The 21,244-nt window shown below is 61.4% G+C and overlaps 1 protein-coding gene across 2 annotated transcripts; it reads left to right on the top strand.

Annotated features, from left to right (window-relative positions):
* The first annotated feature begins 4,090 nt into the window (after positions 1 to 4,090).
* ARHGEF37 (Rho guanine nucleotide exchange factor 37) lies at positions 4,091 to 18,726 on the top strand. Of its 2 annotated transcripts, none has more exons than XM_041397785.1 (13): positions 4,091 to 4,548; positions 7,968 to 8,171; positions 8,516 to 8,639; positions 8,967 to 9,114; positions 9,840 to 10,039; positions 10,536 to 10,666; positions 11,162 to 11,266; positions 11,900 to 12,010; positions 12,636 to 12,965; positions 13,637 to 13,765; positions 14,120 to 14,315; positions 14,731 to 14,903; positions 15,186 to 18,726. In XM_041397785.1, the coding sequence occupies exons 2-13, from the start codon at positions 7,980 to 7,982 to the stop codon at positions 15,393 to 15,395; spliced, it is 2,049 nt and encodes a 682-aa protein (XP_041253719.1). In that variant the 5' UTR covers positions 4,091 to 4,548; positions 7,968 to 7,979; the 3' UTR covers positions 15,396 to 18,726. The 2 variants fall into 2 exon arrangements, with proteins under 2 accessions (XP_041253719.1, XP_041253718.1); XM_041397784.1 differs by lacking the exon at positions 4,091 to 4,548 and adding an exon at positions 5,728 to 5,892.
* The last annotated feature ends 2,518 nt before the right edge of the window (positions 18,727 to 21,244 follow it).

Here is a 21,244-nt window from a genome sequence, read left to right as displayed (position 1 = left end):
CAGAGCAGGAGCCTGGCAGAGGGTGTCAGGCCTGGGGAGGAGCTGGGGCGTGGGCTGGTGAGTCAGGGCAGCTGCAAGAGCTGGAATCTCATTAATAATGGAGACTCATTAATAATGGACACGTTCTTCTGACACTGCAGCCACCCTGTGGCTGGAGGGAGGAGGTGAAGCAATGGCTGCTGACACACAGGGGAGCTCTGCTTTCAGCAGAAGCAGTGGACAGGCAGAGTAACCTTGGACAGGCACTGCCACTTTGGCAGGAAGCTCCACGAGGCCAGAGCTGGGCTAACCCCACAGGTATGGGGGATTCTGAGCTGTACCTGGCACCCAGGCTGAGCTGGCAGACCTCAGTGCCAACACAACTGGGATTCCTGGCTGCCATTTTATATTCCATGGCATGAGCTGCTGGGGTTTTTCCACAACAGACTCCTCTTCAGTAAAACATCCTCCCTGCTCTGATGTGACGTGGTGGGGAGAGGAGGACGTGTGGGCAACACAATGAGCTGGCCCTGCAGCCTCTCTGCTGCTGCTGAGGCTCCAGGCACCTCTGGAGCTTTCCTTCCACCTCCACAACTTCTCATCCTTTCTGGCTTTGTTCAGCACATCTCCCTGCTTTCTCAGCCTTGGCACCTGGCAGCCCCACCAGTCCCAGCTCTCTGAAGCCTCTGGTGATCATTTCTCCTAAAATGAAGGGGGACTCAGGCATTAGGCTGCTCCCACGAAAAAGCTCTTGGCCATGAACTTCCCCAGGCTGTAGCACAAAGCTCAGGGCTGCCCAGCCCTGCCCTCCTTCCCAGCAGAGCCTGGAGCTGGTGACCTGCCAGGTGTCCTCACCGTGCTGTGAGCCCAGCTGAGCCCCCTGGGCTGGGTTTCTGCCCTCAGCAGTGAAACAAGCACCCAGTGGCTCTCTCAAGGGGCACCTGTTACACTTGTCTATGGCAGAGACACGAGCCCTGTCATGGCACAGCCATTCCTGGGTGCACCAGTGGGCAAAGGGATGGTGAGGTTGCCCAGGGACTGGCTCGGCAGCTTGAAGGGGCTCTCGCCTCCCTGCCACCCCTCCTTTCTCTCTGAAGCAAGAGAAGTCAGCTCCTGCAGCTCCTCCTGCACAGGCAGCAGCTGCTGCTGTGGCTCCAGAACAACCACTCCTGCAGGAATTTGCCTGGAGGAGCTGGTGGGACTCCAGAGGTGTCTGATCCCAAAGCAGAAGGTGACTCTCGAGGGGATGTGCCTCCCCTTGGCTTCTCACTCCCTCGCCTTGCGCAGGAGAGCAGCAGCACCCAGGGGTGGCTGTGGGCAGGGGGTGCCCGGGGTGCCCGGGTGTGTGGGGTGCCCACAGGGAGGAGGAGGAGGAGGAGCTCACGTGGAGTTCCAGCTCCATGGGTGGGTGGTTGTGATGACGCAGCAGGAGCAGAAATCCTACAAAGTCAGGCAGGGAAGAGATCAGTATTGGATCAGTGGAAATGAGTAATCAGCAGAAACCACCAGAATTTTCTGAGCTCTTCTTACTTTTCTCACATCTTGTTACCTCCTTGCTGCAGGCAGAAGGTCCTCAGTGGGTGCCCTGTGGGATGTTTTGGGCAAGGAGTGTTGTCACTGCACTGCCCTGTGGTGGGGTGTGGGTGGCCTTTTGTGGGGCTGGACTGGCCTGGGGACATCTGTCCTTCCTGCCAGAGCTGCAGGATGCTGCAGACACCTCCATCTCTGCCTGCATTCCAGCCCATGTGTCCATGGACATCTGTCCTTCCTGCCAGAGCTGCAGGATGCTGCAGACACCTCCATCTCTGCCTGCATTCCAGCCCATGTGTCCATGGACATCTGTCCTTCCTGCCAGAGCTGCAGGATGCTGCAGACACCTCTGTCTCTGCCTGCATTCCAGCCCATGTGTCCATGGACATCTGTCCTTCCTGCCAGAGCTGCAGGATGCTGCAGACACCTCCATCTCTGCCTGCATTCCAGCCCATGTGTCCATGGACATCTGTCCTTCCTGCCAGAGCTGCAGGATGCTGCAGACACCTCCATCTCTGCCTGCATTCCAGCTCAGGGGCTCATGGACTGTGCACACCTCTGCATTCTCCATGCTGGTCCTGAGAGAGGAGGATCCTCTGTCAGGGCAGAAATATGAATATCTCAGTGCTCTCACACCAGCCTCTGGCTCCTTGAGCTGTTGTCAGCACCAGCTGGCTCCGCTGGCTACAGGGATTTGTGACAAATGGGTGAAAGGCCCAGAGTCACCAGCCCTGGGAGAGAAATGGAGATCTTGGTGTAGGAAAGCAAGGCTGGGCAGCAGAGGGGAGAGGGAAGGACATCAGAGGCTGGTGGATGTGAAGCTTCAACGACAAAAACATGAATCCAGGAGGATCCATGCTGCAGCCTCAGAGAGGCCCAGAGGGGCTGATGCCTCCTGCATGAAGGACACCTCTAGGCCCATAAATAACCCTCTTGGAAATAAAGAGCTGACTCTTCATTTATTCTGCCTAGATCAAATCCTATCTGCTTATTTTTAGGCTGTGCTCTGCCTCGTGGTGCAGGCATAGGCTGTAGCCTGCAGCTCCATCCAGACCCCTGGAGCTGACACCATTTCCTCCTGCCTGGGAGCCCTGGCCGAGTACCTGGATGGGATTATCCCGAGCAGGCAGGCACAGCCTCCTTCCCTCCTAAGCACATTAGCTGGGGAGGGAAGAAGGAAGAGGAAGCAATGACATCCCTGTGGTTTTTCAGGAGCTGCTCATGCTGGTGGCAAGCTCAGCAGAAGGAAAACATTTAATTTCACAGGCTTTTTCCTCCTTTCCAGTGGCTGGAGCTGCGCAGCACACACAGACAGTGGGGCTGCAGGCAAAGTCCACTTCCAAGCCCTGCCTCCCTGTGTGGGAGGAAGTTTTGTGATTAGGGCGCACCTGGGAACACATTCTTGAGCTGCTGTTTTTCTCCCCGTGTTTTCCTTTCTATCGTGTTTTCCTTTCCACCAGGTCCTTTCTAGACAGGAAAGAAATCCCAAGAACAGTAAGAATGGAAGAGATTAAATTGAGGAAATGTAACTTTCCTGTACAAACCTGCTGCTGGGGGAGGAACCTGCTAATAACCTGCTGTTATTAGGCAGAGCCTGAGCTGTCGTGCTTTGCATGGCTGGAAGCTGTGTTTATTTTCTGAGCAAGCCCTGTTTAACTCCAAGCTTGTCTGGAGCGTTCCCAGGGAGCCCCCTGATGGCTTTAGCTTTCATCCCAATATCCTGAGTGTTAATGTTTGGAGTAGCTGGGAAGAGGCAAAACAGCAAAAGGCTTTGCAGGAGCCTGCAAGTTCAGGGTGAGATGTAGGGTGGAAATAGCCCCATTCCAGGGTGAGTGATGCCTTCTGCCTGCATGTTCCTGCCTCCCACCCAGCTCTCTCTTCCCGAGGTTTTCATCATGTCCTGTTTTGAGCCAGAGCACAGAATCATCATGAGGTGCTTCTCCAGCCCCTGGCTGAGGCTGTGCTCATCACACAAGGAGTGTCCCAGGAGACTGAGTCCCACCAGCCTCATGGGGTTGGGTTTTTCCTTAAATACTACCAGGGGAGGGCTGGCAGGGCACTCCTGCTGTGGCAGTGGGTATGGAGAGGGCTGGCCAATGCTGTGGAGGTGGCTCACCTGCTCTGTGAGAAGCAGTTTTGCAATGGGGTTGCACAAAGCTGGCTCTGCTGCAGGAGAAGCCAGTCCTGCCTCCCTGCAGGATCCCACACGTGATCCCACACACGGTCCCACAGAACACCCCACTCCCTGCCACAGCTTGCCAGGTTTGTGTTGGCAGGGTGGGAGCACACCCAGCTGTGTGCCAGGGGACAGCCCACCCTGCTGGGACACTTCAGACACTGAGCACAGCCCTGGGACACACACGCTGGTGCTCGACCAGCCGGCGCCTGTTTGTTCTCCTCGTGTAAGGAGAGACGGGCCAGGGCAGCCAGCCTACTGCCACACCTCCTGGGGAGCCCTGGAGCGGTGACAGCACTGTCACACCGCTCCCGGTGCTCCCTGAGCCACCCAGGTGAGGCGAGTGGAGCCCCAGCCCAGCCCGGTGTGTGTGCCAGCAGCAGGGCAGGAAGGAAACAGCTTGTGCTGAGGGAAGGAGCTGTCAGGAAGGAGGACAAGCCCATCCTGCAAGGAACTCGCTGGAGCCAGGCTATCCTGCCTCTGAAAAACCAGACTGGAATGGGAAATATGCCTGAGGGAACACCCGTGGAGTGAGCTGGCCAGGGAGGAGCTGGGGCTGGGGGTGTTGGTCCTGCCCGATGGGATGAAGATGCTGGGGGAGGAGGGAGCTCTGCCCTGCTGGGATTCCCTTGTGGTTCCTGTCCTGGATCATCCCCAACATGCTGATGGAAGCGAAGCAGCTGTGATGTGTCCCCATGGCTTTGTTGGACATGGCAGTAAGATGGAGCTGAGAACTCCTGCCATCAGAGCAGTGCCAGCCCACAGGGCCTCTTGCTGCTTCAGAGAGAACCTGGGGAAGGACTGAAGCCCTGCTGCCACCTGCAAGGGAGGAAGGACATCTGTGTGCCCAAGGCCACAGCCAGGTAATGCCCTCGCTGCCCAGCCGTGTGTGGGTCCCTCCTGTGGCCGTGTCACTCCCTAAGCCCATGTGGCACAGACCAGCCTGGGAATGATCCTCCTGGGGTGCTTTACCCCAGCCACACACCCAACCAGTTCCATGAGTTTTGTCTCTGTGGGCAGGATGGGAGGCAGGCAGGACAAACAGAGGGACAGGATGGCCTTTGTGGCACCAGCACTGGCTGGGAGCCAGCGGAGCAGGTGCATGTGGGGTCCCTGTGCTGCCCTGTCCAGTCCATATCAGAAAGGGTCCCACAAAGGAACCAAGAGGGAAAGGCTGGAAATGCCAGAGAGCTTGTCCTGGCCCATGGGGAGTTTTGGATCTGGTCATAGACGCTGCCTTGTCCTGCATGAGTCACTGAAAAACTCAGAGTCCTTTTCACAGTGACACTTTCTGCACACTGTGGGCCAGCCTGAAAAAACCCTGGTGCTGCCAGACCCTCCCTGTGGTCAGGACAAGGGGACAGCCTCACAGCCTCTCTCTTCTCAATAGCTTGTTTATAAGAATACAAACATCTCACCGAGAGAGAAAAAAAACAACTTTATGCCAAGTAGGCACTGGTTCCCCATGTCCTAATCTTGGCAACAGCTTCCTCGGTTATATTTTCATTTCTGTTTTCTCTGCCCCCGTTCCCGAGGCTGAGCAGCTGGTAAGGGACGGCAGAGCAGAGGGGCAGTGCCGGGAACACGCCTGACCTTGGGATAACACGGCGGGAGCCCTGTGCGTTTGGGACGGGCTGTGGGAACAGCAGGGCATCGCTGGGGCTGTACATCCGAGCCACAGCGATGCCAGGGACACATGGGGACCGGTCCCTCTTATCGGTGGCAGGGGCGAGTTTGTGTCCCCCGCTCTCCCGGTGTGTCCCCTGCCCTCCGCCCGCAGCCCTGCCGGCACAGCGCACCGGGGGCTGGATGGGCACGGGGAGGGCGGCACCGGGGGCCGATGCACAGCGGGGCATCGGCTGTTTTCGCGGACGGGAGCCCGTGCCGGGTCCCGGGTGCCGGTGTCGGGGGCGGTTCTCTCGGGGCCAGCCGGTGCCAGCCGGGCCGGCCGCCAGCCCCCGCCGCCCGCCGGGCGTGCGCAGGGACCGCCCCGCTCCGCCTGCCACCGACCGGCCCTGGGCGGGATCAGCCCCGCTCGGGGTCATCCCCCGCTCGGGATCATCCCCCGCTCGGGATCATCCCCCGCTCGGGATCATCCCCCGCTCGGGAGCCCCCCGTGCCCGCCCGGTGCGGCTGCGGTGTCACCGCCCGCAGCAGCGGCAGCGCGGCCGGGCACGGCGACCTGCGCAACCCCGCCCGCTCCGCAGGTGAGAGCCGGGGCCGGGGGTTTCGGGGGGCAAGGCGAGGCTGGGCTGGGCTGAGGAGCAGGGGTGACATTCCTGGGGCGCGGTGGGAGCTGCGGGCCCGGAGCCGGTGACCTCTGTGCGCGGGTGTCGGGGAGGGCCCGGCCGGTCTCCGCGTCACGGCCAGGGATGCCCAGAGCCCCCCTTAGGGACAGCGATGCTGGCAGCCCCCCTTAGGGACAGGGATGTCCGGAGCCCCCTTAGGGACAGGGATGTCCGGAGCCCCCTTAGGGACAGAAATGCCCGGAGCCCCCTTAGGGACAGGGATGCCCAGAGCCCACTTAGGGGCAGGGATGTCCGGAGTCGCCTTAGGGGCAGGGATGCTGGCAGCCCCCTTAGGGACAGGGATGCTGGCAGCCACCGAGGCAGCAGTGACAGCTCAAATGCGGGAAGCTGCCTGGGAGGTGTGGCTGGGAAAACGAAACCTGCTCCTGCGCTGTCTGCCTGCTCCAACGCTGCCCAGAAATCCTGCGGCTTCGTTTTGCACTGTCCCCTTGTCCCTCTGAGGTCTCAGGCCAGGGGGGTGAGAGCAGACAACGCGGTTTCTGCAGCCTGGGGAAACCCCCCAAAGCAGCTCTGCACTCTGGGGGTGCTGCTGCAGCGACCAGGGACACCCCGATACTGGCATGCCCTGAGCTGCAGGACACCCCTCCAGGGCTCAGGGGGTGTCTCAGATCGGGCCTTTCCACCTGCCTCCACTGAACCGGGGTTTTGCTGTCACCCCAGGCAGAGGACGCTGGTCCTTGATGGGAATCCTGATATCCAGACCCCTCAGAAGCACCCAGAGGGGTGCAGAAAAGTCTCCTCCTGCCCATGTCCCATCGCAGCCAGTGCCATGCCACAGGCAGGGGAGGCAGCCAAGTCCCATAGGGCAGGGATGACAGCTGGCAGGGTGACACACCCCTGTCGGGCAAGCAGAGGTCCAATGCCACTTCGCTTGCTGTGCCAAGCCCAGCAGTGGGCGTGTGCCAGGAGGGGACATTGGCCCTGCCCACGGCTCGCAGCTGCATCAGCCTCTTATCAGCTGGACCCGGGGGGGACAGGGAGAGGGGCTGCAGCCTCCAAAGTGGGCACCTGGCATGGTGCAATCTGGCTGTGGAGGTTGGCACCGGCTGGGCAGGAAGGGCAGGGCAAAGTCTGTGCTGCTGCTTGTGCCATCTGGCTTTTATCTGCCACCTCTGCCTTGCCTTGGCTCCTCTCCTCCTCCGCAGGGAGCCTGGCCACATTCCTGCCCTGTCGGGGTCTGCTCACAGCCCAGCTGAGCCTGTGCCACACCTCTCTCTCTCAAGGCCTTCCTGCCAGCAGCCAAGCACTGTTTGTGATGCTCTGGGAGCTGCTCATCCTCCCTGGTATCAGTTAGAGCAGAGTGTGTTTCCTGAGAAGAAAATGTCAGGAATCAGCTCGGATTTTCCATGGCAGAGAGGAGAGGGGAGTGTGCTGTGCCACGCAGGGCCCTGGCATTGCGTACCAGGGGCTGGCAGTGCATCTGGCAGAGGCATCAGCAGCTCTGCCCACTTCTCCCCCATCCCAGTGGCTTTTAAAGCAGCTCTTGCTGTCACAGAAACATCTCTTGTTCCAGCACTGCAGAACCACTCTTTGTACTTTGAGCAGGACCCTTGAATGCCAGGCAAGGTGCCAGGCGCCAGCAGCCAAGGCAGGGAGGGAACAATTGGCCCTGGCAGCAAGGAGCTGGAGCGGAGGTGGCAAACCCTGCTCTGCCCGTGGGGACGGGTCCCTACACAGTCCCAGTGCTGGGTGGCAGCTGCCAGGCCCCTGCTGCCACCTGGGGACCCCCTTGCCTGCAGCCCAGCCCCACACGTGGGCACGGGTGTGTGGCAAGTCCCTGCCTGCCACACGTGGGTGTCTGCAGCCAGCCTGCTCCTGCCTCGCAGCACTTCATGCTTTTATGGTTTTGGAGCGTGTGGAGGGTTGGAGTGTCCCTGGGGATGCGCTCTGGGGTACAGGGCAGGGAGCGCGGGCACTGAGCTGGGTTGGGCACCACAGCACCAGTCCCAGGGCTGCCTTTGCCACCCCTGCAGTGCCCTGCAGAGATGGCGAGTGCAGAGCCTGGCGCTGAGGATGCAGCTGAGGCTGAAGAGGCCGTGTACGAGGCGATGCCCTGTGACAGGATGGAGCTGAGCCAGCGGCTGGCCGTGGAGGAGCTCATCAGCACCGAGGCCAGCTACGTGCACAACATGCAGCTGTGCGTGTCCGACATCCGGGCACACCTCCAGGAGAAGCAGGTGACACGGGGCACTCCCTGCCAGCCTTGGGGACTGCAGGGGGAATCTGTCCAGAGCTCTGAGATGCCCAAGTCACTGCAGGTGCTCCTTCCACCTTCCTGTGCTCTCCCTCACCAGCCAGGCTCTGGGGTTGGGTGGACATTGGGTCTGACCCAGTACAGCCACCCAATGACCTTAACCTGGGAGCCCAGACATGTCACAGCATTCCCAAAGCCTCCTGAAACACAACATCACTCACTGGGGTGTCCCATGGGGCAGGTAGAAGGTGACCAGCAGTGCCTCTAAAACACCTGCTCCATCTCTGATATGTCTGGCTTAGCCTGGGGCATCTTTGTTCCCTTCAGCTGCCTGAGCTGGACCTGGAAGGACTCTTCTCTAACACCGACGACATCCTCCATGTCTCCAGACGGTTCCTGAAGGGGCTGGAGGCCACGCCTGGCCAGGGGCAGGAGCAACTGCTCTGCATCAGTAAGTGGTGCAGTGCCAGTGGCTGCCCCGTGCCCCCCATGTGGGGTGTGCCAGCCCAGCCCCCTGCCATGCCACATCCTGCTCCTGCCTTGGCTCTGGGAAGCGCTGGTGCCACCACACCAGTGCCACCCACGGGGCAAGGCTGACCTGCCCAGCCTGCAGAGCGATGGGGACAGCACCAGGCCCAGCTTAGCAGGGTGCCCGGGGGGCAGAGCCCTGCCCTGGCATCTCCACTGGCTTTGTCCTTCCAGCAGGCTGGGGATAAACCCTCTGCCTTCCCTTCCATGGGAAAGGACCCTCCTCTCCAGCCCCACTCTCCCTCCCCAGGCACGCTGTTCCAGGAGTTCAAGGAAGAGATGGAGGCTGTCTACAAGATCTACTGTGCCAGCTATGACCACGCCCTGCAGCTGGTGGAGAGCTACCGCAGGGACCCCCGGCTGCAGGAGCAGATCCTGGACACCCTCAATGCCACCGTGTAGGTCCCTCTGCTGAGCCACCACCTCCCTGTCCCTGTTTCACATCCTGGCTTTGCCCTTCTCCTCTCTGGACAAGCTGCCTGCGCAGATCTATGTCACCAGGCTGGGTGTCATATCATGGCCGCCACCTTTGTGGCATTTCCTGGTGAAATTCCTGGCAGCTTGTCCTGGACCCTTGGTTCAGAATCTTTTATGATGTATCCCAAAAGAAGGGATGTGTGACATGCACAGCTGCTGCCTTCCCCAGGGAGGGCACATCCTCCACACGTTGACCAGAGAGACACAGGCTGGCCCTGGGGGACCTGAACTGTCAGGGGGGTCACAAACACTGTCAGAGCCAGGAGAAGCAGCAGTGGCAGTGGAGGAGCTCCTGGGGTTCACTGCTTAGGGCACAGGTGATGTGATTCCCAAAAAAGAGATGGGTGCCTTCCTGTGGGGGGAAAATGAGAAACTGGCAGCACCCTCCCTCCCTGCTGCCCACTGATCCCGTGCCCAGGGCTGGAAAAGCACAGCACTGCTCAGGGAGGCAGGACACCCACCCAGGGCTGGCACTGCCCTCGGGGCTGGCAAGGACACAGTCCTCTGCAGCTGGAGGGGAGCAGCCAGAAATGCCCCACAACATCTGGGCTGCTCTCTCCCTCAAACACTCCCAGAGAAGCCGTGGAGAGCAGCAGGGCAGGAAGGCAGCCACACACCCACCCTGAGCAATTCCCCTCCCCATCAGGCCTCACACGGGCGCGTCAGACCTCAGCTTCTTCCTGGTGATGCCCGTGCAGAGGGTTACCAAGTACCCTCTGCTGCTGGGGAAGATCCTGGAGAACACCCCGAGCGGTTCCAGTGCCCACTCAGCCCTGCAGGCAGCGGCTCGTGCCATGGCCCAGGTCAATGCCAACATCAACGAGTACAAGCGGCGCCGGGAAGTGGGTGAGTGGGCACGGGCTTGGTGCAGGAGGGGGGCACAGCACCCAGCCCAACACCAGTGGTCTCCTGAGCACTAATTCCCACTTAAATCAGTTCAAAGCTCTCCTGCCCTCCATTTAATCCTGCCTGGTGGAGCTGCAGACTGTGCAGGCAGCTCCTGGAACTGCTCTGGTCCTGTAAATGCCACTCTGGGCAAGACCCAAAGGCTGCAGGAGCAGGGTGGCATGGGGGGGCTGGGCACAAAACCAGTCTGTCCACATTCCTGGGGCTGGGGAACTGGGAATAACAGTCCTGCCCTTGGGATAGGAGAAATCAGGCTCCCCATAGATGGGAGCTCACCTTTCTTTTTGGTTTTCCTAGTCCTTCCCTTCTTTGATGTGGCTTGTGCTTATCCTGCCGATCAACCCCTGTGCTGCCCACCTTCCTAGCCTGCTGAGCCATGAACGCTCCTCTTCTGATCTTTTTTTCCCCTTATTTTGTGTCCTCCCACCCGAGGCAGCAACCAAATACAACAAGGCCGAGCACCTGACGCTGCGGGACCGCCTGGCGCGCCTCAACACCCACTCCATCGCCAAGAAAACCACGCGCCTCAGCCGGCTCCTCATGCACGAGGCTGGCATCGTGGCCAAGGTGGGCAGCCCTCACCTGCACCCCGGGCACCTGCTGCCCCTCCCTGGGTCGTTTCTGGGGCATTTTGCTGCTCCTGAAGTGCCTCAATGGCAGAACGAAGAGCACGGGGCCAGTATGGGGTGGGGTGGCTGGTGCTGCCTCCTGGTCCTCCATCGTCCCAAGGAGCAGTGGGATAGAGGAATGCAGGAATGCAGGGACACGCCTCACTCCCCACCCCAGAGCATTGCAGGGCAGCACTTTGACCCCCAAAGGACCTGCAGGACCCTTGGGCACCCCAGAAAAGGGAAGACACCCCAGTGTTCCCCAGCACCACGACCACACCAAGAGCTTTGTTGCTGCCTGCACCAATGTTTTGACCCTTTCCCAGATTCATGGAGCTCCCCATGGTCTGCCCTGCCCTGTGAGCTCCAGGCAGGTGCCTGGCTGCTGTTTCAGCCCCCAGTGATGGGCATCAGCTCTGCCCAGGCTGGTGACAAGCTGCCTCTCTCCTTACAGACTGAGGACAAGGAATATGACAACCTGGAAGAGAAGTTCCAGTGTGTGGCATCCAGTGTGGCCACGCTGAAGGAGAACATGGCATCCTACCTGGGCCACTTAGAGGTAACACCTTGACCACTGGCAGGGGTTGGCCCTATCCCCTCAGGAGCTGTTCCTTGGGATTGTGGAATACTTTCAAGCCCTGAGGAAAGCAGGAGCTGTTGGGAATGTTCAGGGATTTGCAGCTGAGCTGTTGTGTCAGGGAGTTGCACAACACCCAAGATTGCTCCAGGTCCAGGGGAGTTTAAACCAAAGCTGAGGCTTTGACAACACTGTCTGAGCTGGTGTCATTTGAGAATAACCCATCCTTAAACTTATCATTATTTCAAGGTCTTAAAAGATTGAAAAGGCTGGGTGTTGTTCAGCCTGGGAATTCTTGCTTTAATCGTGTGTATAAGGCAGAAATGTCCCCAGATCAGTCCTGACAACAAATTGCCCTTCTGAAATCACCTGGGTCAGCAGCTGCTACGATTTTCTCATGGAAATCCCTTGGGGCATCTGAGGAAAATGAAAGTCTGAGTGCTGGCAAAACATGCAACCCCCAGACACAGCATTATCAGGAAAGCCTCGGGAAGTGGCCGAGGGTTCAGCAGCAATTCCTGGGATGGAAAGACCTTGCAGGAAAGATTGACAAGGGCTGCCCATGCAGGATTGTTGGCAAGGAGCTAAAGAAGCGTGGTGCTCCCTCCCTTGCAGGCGTTCCTGCTGCCCACCCCGCACCAGTGTGACCTGCAGATGGAGCAGGGACCTGCCCAGCAGCATCGCCACCTCTCCCAGCTCCTCCAGAGCACCGTTTTCCCCGAGTTTGTGAGTGCTCCTGCCCTGCACGTCTCCTTCAGCTCTCCCACCTTCTGCCAGGGCACAGTGGGGGCTGGCAGCCAGGAGCTGAGGGCACCCCAATGTCCTCAGAGTCCCCCAGAGCCCAGCTTAGCAGGCAGAGCCAAGAGTGAGTAACAGGATCCATCTGCAGTCCCTGGCACGTGGAGGGAGGGAGCAGCTCCAGGGGAGAAGGGAGGGCAGGGACAGGAACACAGCAAGAGCACAGCTCCTGAGCCCAGCCAGGGCTGGGATGAGCTGCAGTGTGTGCCTGATGTGCCTCCAGGGACATGGGGAGGAGACCAGAACAGCCCAAGGCAGGGGCAGAGGGCCCTTAAATGGGCTCAGGGCAGGGCTGAGGGCAGAGACTCAGCTGAGACTGCTCTGAGCCATTCCAGCCTCCTGCCCAGCTCTTTCCACGGAGCACAAGTTTGGAATTGTGTCAGGCTCCCTCCTGAGAGTTTGTGTTGGTTGGCATCCCGTGTGCCCTCAGGGAAAGATGTCCCAGGTGCTCCCCACTCCACACAAGCCCCTCCAGGGACCCCCAGGCCTCTGCCCCCGTGCTGCTGCTCCTGTCCGGGGGGCTCACGTGGAAATTGGGCTTCTCACCTGGCAGAAGCAGCGTGTGGACAGGCTGGTGTGGCAGCCCCTCTGCAGCCTCTCAGACATGCTGGAGGGGCCCCAGCAGCTGGTCAAGAAGCGCCTGGACAAGCTGCTGGACTACGAGGAGATCCAGGAGAGGAAGAGCGAGACGGGCAGCGTGAGCTACGATGAGGAGGCAGCCATGAACACCTACCTGGCCATCAATGACCTGCTGGTGGCCGAGCTCCCCCGGTTCAACCAGGTGGCTGTGCAGCTCCTGGGGCAGATCCTGCGCTCCTTCAGCGCCCTGCAGCTGGACTTGGCTGCCCAGGTCCTGCACCATGCAGAAAAGGAGCTGGAGCAGGTGAGTGGGATCCTTAAGGCACATGAACTGAGCTGGAACTGCCTTCTCCAGGTTTGGCAAATCTCTCAGACATCAGGGCACTGAAGGTTTGCTGTGGCCCACCTGTCCTTGCAGACACACAGCTCCCTGTGGAGCATTTGTAAGGATCTCACTTCCTTCCTGCCCAGGAAAAGCCAAATTTTCTCTTCTGCACTGTCAGAAACTGTCCTGCTTTCTGTTTGTGGACACTGCTGGTGATTTATTGATGTGCTGCTGTCTGAGAGATCAGTGTGAGCTCAGAGCTCCTGAGAGCCCTGTGCCAGGAAGGCAGGGAGGAGAAAGACAGCTCCTGGGCTAGAGAACAGCCTCCTTCAGCCCCATCCCCTGGGAGATGTCTCCCAGAACTCCTCACTGCTCTAAACTCCTCACTGATGTTTGCAAACACGGGGAGGGAGGGCTGTCAGAAGCCCTGGGGTGGAGCACAGCCCTGGCCTGAGCCAGGACCAGGAGGAGAACAAGATGCAGCTCAAAACCAGAGAGAAGCACCTTTGATCCCCTGTGCAAGGTGAATTTAGTGAATTTAGGTCTGCTCTCTTGCTTTCTCACCCCTTTTCTTCCTCCTGCTTCCCTTGTGCCTGTACCCAGAGCTCTTCCTCTGTCAGAGCCCTGCTGATCCCAGTCTGTCTCCACAGCTGCCCCATGGGCACATGCCCCTGCCCAGCTTCTGGAAGGTGGTGGAGGACAGCCTGCAGCAGTCGGGGGCACAGCTCCGTGCCTTCTGCCAGGCCTTTGACACCGTGGCACCCAGCCCTGGCACACAGGTAGGGGCTGGGCAGGGCAGCTGGATAGAGAGAGAGGTTGGACTGTGGCTTCCCAGTGCAGAAAATGCCTTTGGTGGGGAGGTTGGCTCAGGATGGGGCCCAGGGGGTTGCCACAGTATTTCCCCCAAGCCCCTGGGCGCTGGGGATAACCAGGGATGAAAGAGCTCAGCTCTGCTGGTTCTGGACTCTCATCTCCAAACCTGGCGGTGGAGCAGCGAGTGTGAAGGAGTTTGTGCTCTTAACCTGTCCCTGGGATGTGAGAAAGGATGCAGAAAGGAGAGGGATAGAGGGCTGGAGGGCTTCAGCACCCTGAGGGTCTCATGGAATGCTCGTGTGTCTTGTGCTCCCCATCAGCCTCTGACCCCTGCTGAGGAGAGGAAGGTCCTTTCCCTTGTGAGCAAGCACGGCCCAGACAAGCTTTACCAAGTGACCAGCAACATCAGTGGCAGCAGGGACTTGGACCTGACCTTGCTGAGGGGACAGATCGTGGCTCTGCTGCAGAGCGCCGACACCAAGGGGAACACGAGCAGGTGGCTGGTGGATGCTGGAGGTACTGTGGGCACTGTGGGCACTGTGGGCAGCCTCTCCTCACCTTGGCACCAGGGCCAGGTTCACCTGAATCATTTCCTTATCCTGGATAAAGCAGCAGGCTGTGGTCTCCTGGTGCTCCCTTCCAGGCTGTGCTCAGCCCAAGGCCACCTGAGCTTTGCCCTCAGCTCCAGGGTTCAGGTGCCCTGACTGATTCCCCAGGGGAAGTGTCCTGGCTGGGGGAGGAGAATCCATGCACACAGAAACACATGGAATCCCCTTTTTGGTGGGGATTTCTCCTGGATATCCCCTAGTGATGGACAGGGCTGCTGTGCCGTGCCAGGCCACAGCCAAATTGTCATTCCTGTCTCCTCCAGCCAGTGCTGTGCGTGCCAGGCAGCAGGGCCCCATGCCCTGTGTGTGTCTGTGTCCTGCAGGTCCCCGAGGGTTTGTTCCTGCTGCAAAACTCCGGCCCTACAGCCCTGTGCAAGTGCAGCAGCCTGTGATGCAGCTGCTGGGCCTGGACAGTGGCACAGAGACAAGGAGACATTCCTACGCGTCCCCTGAAGTTCCCAGGCCACAGGTGGCCACCTTCACCCCAACATTCCAGGTGAGAGTGGAGGACATCCCTGGGGCCATTTCTAGCAACCCCACCAGCTCCCTGCTGGTCCTGGTGTGGGTGGGAAGGTGGACCTGCTTTTCCAGGTGTCCCCTTGCTGGGATCAGGGTGGTCAGGGCAAGAGAACTGTCCTTGGTGGGTGCCCAGTCCCTCCATCCACAGCACTGCTGTGCTGCCCTCTGGGAACTGCTACGTCCTTCCCCTCTAGACTCCCAGCTCCAGCCATGACTGCCTCCCTCTCTCCCTCCCTCCTTCCTTCCCTGCCTCCCCCAGGTGGTGGCCGGCTTCTCCTTCGCAGCGCGGAGCCCGCAGGAGCTGAGCCTGCAGGCAGGGCAGCCCGTGCTGCTGCTGGAGCCCCACGACAAGAAGGGCAGCACGGAGTGGAGCCTGGTGGAGGTGAACGGCCAGAGGGGCTACGTGCCCTCCAGCTACCTGGTGACCGTCCCCGTGCAGGACCCCGCGGGCTGGAGCCTGCCCGTGTGAGCGTGCCAGCCCCAGCAAGGGCAAGGATGGGAGCAGCCAGCTTGGCACCTGAGGAATCCTCACAGGAGATGCTGGAGGGAGGCAGCCCCCGGCTGGGAAGGTGGTGGGAGGCACCTGGGGGACGTGGCCCAGGGACGTGGGCACGAGGATGGCACTTGGGAGGCACCTTTTGGTGGGAGGTGTGAGGGTGCCAGGTCCTGTGTGTGTGTTGGCACAAAGCAAAGCAGCACCCGGGAGTGAGGGCAGGTGGCTGCAGTGACCCGGGGATTTGCTGAAATCCCTGCAAGTGACAAATGTGTCTGGGGAGATGAGGCAGCGTGTCCCTGGTTAGAGCAGGAGTGAGCAGCAGAGGAGCAGAGGGGTCCTCAGCCAGGCTGGGGGCACTGGGACACCTGGGCACAGCACCTGGGCACTGGGGCACTTGGACACTGGCAGATGGGCACTGGGCACCTGAGAATTTGGCTAGCTGGGCACCACAGTACCTAAGAAACTGGGCACCTGAGTACCTGAGAATTTGGCTCCCTGGGCACCTAAGAATTTGGCTACCTGGGCACCTCAGTACCTGAGAAACTGGGTAGCAGGACACCTAAGAATTTGGCTCCCTGGGCACCTCGGCACCTGAGAATTTGTCTCGAGACGTGGGCACCGAGTGCCCGAGCCCCTGGCAGCGCTGGCTGCGGCCGCCAGAGGGAGCCCCGCGCCAGCTCCCGGTGCCCGCCGGGCCCGCGCTGGGAGCGCCGGTGCGGGAGCGCGCGGGCACCGCCCGGCTCCGCTCCGCGCTGCGGGACCGACATCGCCCCTCCCGGGACCCCCGGGGCCCCCGTCCCCCTGCGTCCCGGGCGGGTTGGCACAGGTCCCATGGAAGAGGTTTTTGGGACAATCACTCCGTGTTGGTCCTGAGCCAAGGCTCGCTTTGAGAACGGAGACAGCCCCCTCGCACCATTCCCGGGGTATCCGTGCCTCAGTTTCCCCGTGGGTGCGCTGTTAGGAGATGCTGAGGTGCTGAGGTGGGCAGCCGTGCCGTGGTGCCAGAGGGGACTTAGGAGCGCCCCGGGACTGGCACCACACGCTGCCCATCCCTCACCGAGGCCAGCGGAGCACCCGGCTGGCGTCGCCGCGGCTGCCCTGGGCTCCTGGCGCTGCCCGCATCAAAGGTGCCCGTGCCGGCTGGCGAGCGCTGGCACGCCGGGCCCTGCGCCCTGCCCTGCCGTGCCGTGCCGTGCCCGGGGGCAGCAGACTGGGCGGCCACCCACGGGCTCCCCACGGGCTCCCCAGTGCGGGCTGGGCAGCGGGGCAGGGCTGGCACGTCCTCAGCCAACCCTGAGCAGGTGCCAGGCGGGTGGGGACAGCCCCAGGCACTGCCCCGTGTGGGGCTGGGGTCCGGTGTGAGGGGCTCACCCTCCTTTCACCTGTATACCTGTGGGGTGGCTGGGGGGCAGCCACCTCTGCCCAGGTGCCATTGAAATGCCCGAGGAAATGCTCAGCTACACCAAACCTGGGAGGGGACAGCGGTGCCAGAGCTGGGGACGTGTCCTGGGGATGCTCCCAGCCTGGGGAAAGGCTGGTGGGCTCCTCAGCAAGGGAAAATGAGCAGGCTGGGGGACGCGGGTCATTGAGCAGGGACTGTGTGTCTGTGCTTGCCCACCCAGCCCAGGCCCTGCAGCCACAGGGCTCACCCCTCCAGCTCCCTGCAGGTGGCTCCTCTGGATTTTTCCATCCCATCAGGTCGGCTTTCCCTCCCGAGTCACCTTCCTGCCAGCTCGGTGGGGTGCACAAGCAGTCAGCCCCGTGCCAGCCATGGCAGCAGTCGGGCAGGTCCTGCTCCACAGCCCTCGGGTGCCTGAGACCCTTTTGGAGGCTGAAAGGTGACGGTGGCACACAGAGTGCTGAGCCAGCTGCTGCCTGGCCCTGATCTTCCCACTGGAAGGAGATCTGGGATGGTCAGGGCTTGGCTGGGCATCCAGCAGGAAGAGGGCAATGAGTTCATGTGGCTCCTCCAGCCTGTGGGTGCCAAGGGCTGAGCTGGGCTCTGCAGTTCCCCGCAGCCCTGCTGCCAGCCTCGATGGCCAGGGGACCTTTCCCAGGGGTCTGTCCCCAGGACACGGCCTGGTACTTGGCTGCAGGACGTGGGTGCCTGCATCCCTCCCTTCTCCCTGAATTCACCCAAACTCACGGCGCTGCTGCTGCCCTGAGCCTGGAAGTGCCCTCTTGGAGTCACGGGAGGGCACGGGGCTCTTCCAGCCCAAACATGAGGGGGGATAAAGGGCACAAGTGTGCCTTTAAATAGCCTGTCAAGGACAGGCTCTCCCGGGAGGAATGCTCTGGCTGGCCCGGTGGAACATGCCTGCGGCCGGGGGCACGGGGGGACAGCTGGGCAGGGCCGGCTGCTCGCCAGGAGCCCGGGTCAAGGTTAGGCACGGCCCTGGCCCGCTGCCACCGTGCCATGGCTTGGCACGGGGAAACAGAGCCGTGCAAACAGGGAAATGTATGCCAGGCCAGGGGTTTGCCGTGCCCGGGGCTGATCGGGAGGTGGCAGTGGAGCCAGGCTGCCCGCGACCTGCCCGCCAGCCCGGCCGCAATTTGGCAGCGGCGCTGCCTGGCTGCAGGAGCAGCTCCGGGGCAGCTCCGCCTGTCCCAGAGCGGCTGCTGCGCTCCTGTCCGGGCTGATTCATATCCTGGACGTGCAGGCATTTGGATATTGTCCACCCGCGGGGTGTGACAGTGTGTGGCTGTGTCCCCAGGGCGCGGGTGCCAGCCCGGCCACGTGCCGGGAGCAGCTCTGTGAGCCTGCTGCTCCCTGGTGACACATCCCAGGTGAGATCCCGGGATACCAGGAGGATGGCTGAGTGCCCAGGTGTCCATGTGCCCATCGGCTCTGCTGGGGCACCCCGGGGGCAGGGAGGTGTGAGAAAAAGCAACTGCCACAAGCCCCAAGCCCAGGCTCCCAATCCCAGAGCCATCCCCTCACCACGGGGTGCTGAAAGGGCAAAAAGAGCCAGGAGGAGCAGGATGGCTGCCCTGGGCTGAAGGGCACGGAGTTGCCCACGCTGCCAGGCTGAGCTGGCTCCCAGCAGAGGCAGCCTGCGCTGCAATGTTCCCTGCCACCTGCCCATGGTGGCCCACGAGGAGCAGCCCGAGCCCCGGCCACCCTCGCTGGCCCCTCACATGCCCACCGGGAGCAGCGTGGCCCGAGGAAGGGCTGAGCCCACGGAGAGCGAGCCCGGGGCTGCGGAGCAGGAGAGGAGCCGTGAACAGCAGCGCTCGCTCCAGGCTGGTGCAGCTGGCACCTGAATTGTCTAATAAAGTGTGAAATTGCTTTCATGCTCTGCTACCTTTGCTGAGCTGGACCGTCATTACAGCCCCCCCTCGCCGCCCGCACCGGCTGTGCCGTGTCCCTGCCAGCTGAGCCCCGGGCCGGGCTGGCACTGCCCTGCCTGGCATTGCCCCCAGCACCCCCGTGCCGGGGGCTGCGGGTGCTCCCAGGGACCCCTCCTCACCTCGCAGCCCCTCCGCTGTGCGGGGGCATCACCGGGATGGCGGCAGGGATGGGGGCACCGGGATGGGGATCACCCCTGGCATGGGGCTGGGGATGGATCCCTGGCATGGGGATGGATCCTTGCCGTGGGGCTGGGGATGGATCCCTGCCCTGGGGATGGATCCCTGCCATGGGGCTGGGGATGGATCCCTGCCCTGGGGATGGATCCCTACTGTGGGGCTGGATCCCTGCCATGGGGCTGGGGATGGATCCCTGCCCTGGGGATGGATCCCTGGCATGGGGATGGATCCCTGCTGTGGGGCTGGATCCCTGCCCTGGGGCTGGGGATGGATCCCTGCCCTGGGGATGGATCCCTGGCATGGGGCTGGGCTGGATCCCTGCCGTGGCACTGAGGTGAATCCCTGCCGTGGGGTTGGGGGCTGCTGTGGAGCTGGATCCCTGCCATGGGGCTGGGGCTGGATCCCTGCCATGGGGATTGATCCCTGCCGTGGGGTTGGGGGCTGCCGTGGAGCTGGATCCCTGCCGTGGGGCTGGATCCCTGCCGTGGAGCTGGATCCCTGCCCTGGGGATGGATCCCTGCCATGGGGATTGATCCCTGCCGTGGGGGTGGGGGCTGCCGTGGAGCTGGATCCCTGCCGTGGGGCTGGATCCCTGCCGTGGAGCTGGATCCCTGCCCTGGGGATGGATCCCTGCCGTGGGGCTGGGGGCTGCCGTGGAGCTGGATCCCTGCCGTCCCGCCCCTTTATCCCGCGGGATGCCCCGGGGTGCAGGGATCAGCTCGGGTCGGAGCCCTGCCCTGCGGCTGTGCCAAAGCCCTGCCCGTGCTCATCAGATTGGGCTCCATCCGTGCCCGGAGCCGCCTCGGACGCTGCCGGGGCTGCAGAGAGCTCCCACCCGGCAGGGACAGAGGGACAGCCCGGCCCCCCTCGCCGGTGGGTGACGAATTGCTCCTGAGCCACCTGGCTGTGCACAGAAACTGTTCTCCACCTCTAATAACAATAATCAATCATCCTGCTCTGGGCAGGGGACGTGCAAGGTTTTCCAGGGCTGGGGAGCTGGCAGAGGGATTTTGGGGGGCTCCCCTGAGGGGACACAGAAGCCTCCGCTGTGGGGGTGGCTTCCCTCCTGCACTGCCCACCAGGAGGGCAATCCATGACCAGGTACACACCCTGCCAGGGGAAGTGCCAGCTCCTCGGGGCTGTGAAAATCTGATTTTGGAGGAAAAAGCAGCTGGGAGCCCAGGTGTGGCACGGGGCACTGTGTGCCCCCTGCTCCACAGGGTCCCACGGGTCCCCATGCCAAAGGAGCTGCTGAGTGAGGCCCAGGAAAAGGGATTTCTACAGGGATCAAGATACTTTGCCCCAGGGAAGTGGTGCCACCTTTTTCCAGCTACTGATAAAGTTAAACCCTTGATCTGGTTAAAGATTTAGCCCACAAGGCAAGCCAGGGTAGGACAGCAATGCTGTTTGTGCCACCGGCTTGGTGACACTTCAATTTTTTCCTAATACCTGACCCAACCCTACTCTCTGTCAGTTGGAAACCGTTCCCCTTGTCCTTCCACTGCTGGAGAAAAGCAGTCCCTGGGAGTGCTCCCTAACCCAGCAGCATTCCCGAGCCCTCCTCCACTGGCATTCCTCCTCTCCCAGCCTGCACAGCCTGTTCCCAAGGCCCCAAGTGTTCATTGAATTGCTTCCCCCAGAGCTGCCAATGCTTTAGGGACTGGAGCATCTGCACACACCACGGGCAGCCTGCTCTGAGCTTACTCCGTGCCTGCTCCGTGCCTGCTCCGTGCCTACTCTGAGCCTGCTCAGCCCTTCCCCTGGGATGCTGCAGCTGCAGGGAAGGAAAAGGGAGCGAGCAAGGACAAGGCCAGGCTGGTGTGGAGCTGCAAATGCCCCAATTGCAGAGACTCATGGAAGGAAGGGGATGGAGTCCAGGCAGGAGCCCCAGGAGCTCTGGGAACCCCTTGGTAAGGTCTACAAGTACCCAGAGGGGCTGGAAAGCATCCAGAGGGGCTGGAAAGGATCCAGAAGGGCTGGAAAGAACCCAGAGGGGCTGGAAATCATGCAGAGGGACTTGAAAGCATCCAGAGGGGCTGGAAAGCACCCAGAGGGGTTGAAAAGGATCCAGAGGGGCTGGAAAGAATCCTGCTCCCCTGCCGGCTGTGTCGGGCACTCCGTGCAGCCCACAGAGCCATCGGAGCTGCTCATCTCTCCCCAAAGGAGATTTGTGGGTCTAAAATCTGCCTCTTTCAGGCTGCTCCCGACAGGAGCTACAAGCTGCAGACACGAAGCCTTTTGTGAGCCCGAGCGCGTTCCGGCTGGGATTTACCTAAAACAGCCCCAGGGAGGAA

Source organism: Onychostruthus taczanowskii, unplaced genomic scaffold (assembly GCF_017590055.1).
Source record: "Onychostruthus taczanowskii isolate IOZ18803 unplaced genomic scaffold, ASM1759005v1 scaffold14, whole genome shotgun sequence".
NCBI classification, from domain to species: domain Eukaryota; kingdom Metazoa; phylum Chordata; class Aves; order Passeriformes; family Passeridae; genus Onychostruthus; species Onychostruthus taczanowskii.
This window is presented reverse-complemented; position numbering and strand designations above follow the sequence as displayed.

Coding starts and splice junctions, on each gene's coding strand:
- ARHGEF37 (XM_041397785.1), top strand. CDS start 7,980: ATGGCGAGTGCAGAGCCTGGCGCTGAGGATGCAGCTGAGGCTGAAGAG. Junction 11,267..11,899: donor CCTACCTGGGCCACTTAGAG/GTAACACCTTGA, acceptor CCTCCCTTGCAG/GCGTTCCTGCTGCCCACCCC. Junction 12,966..13,636: donor CAGAAAAGGAGCTGGAGCAG/GTGAGTGGGATC, acceptor CTGTCTCCACAG/CTGCCCCATGGGCACATGCC.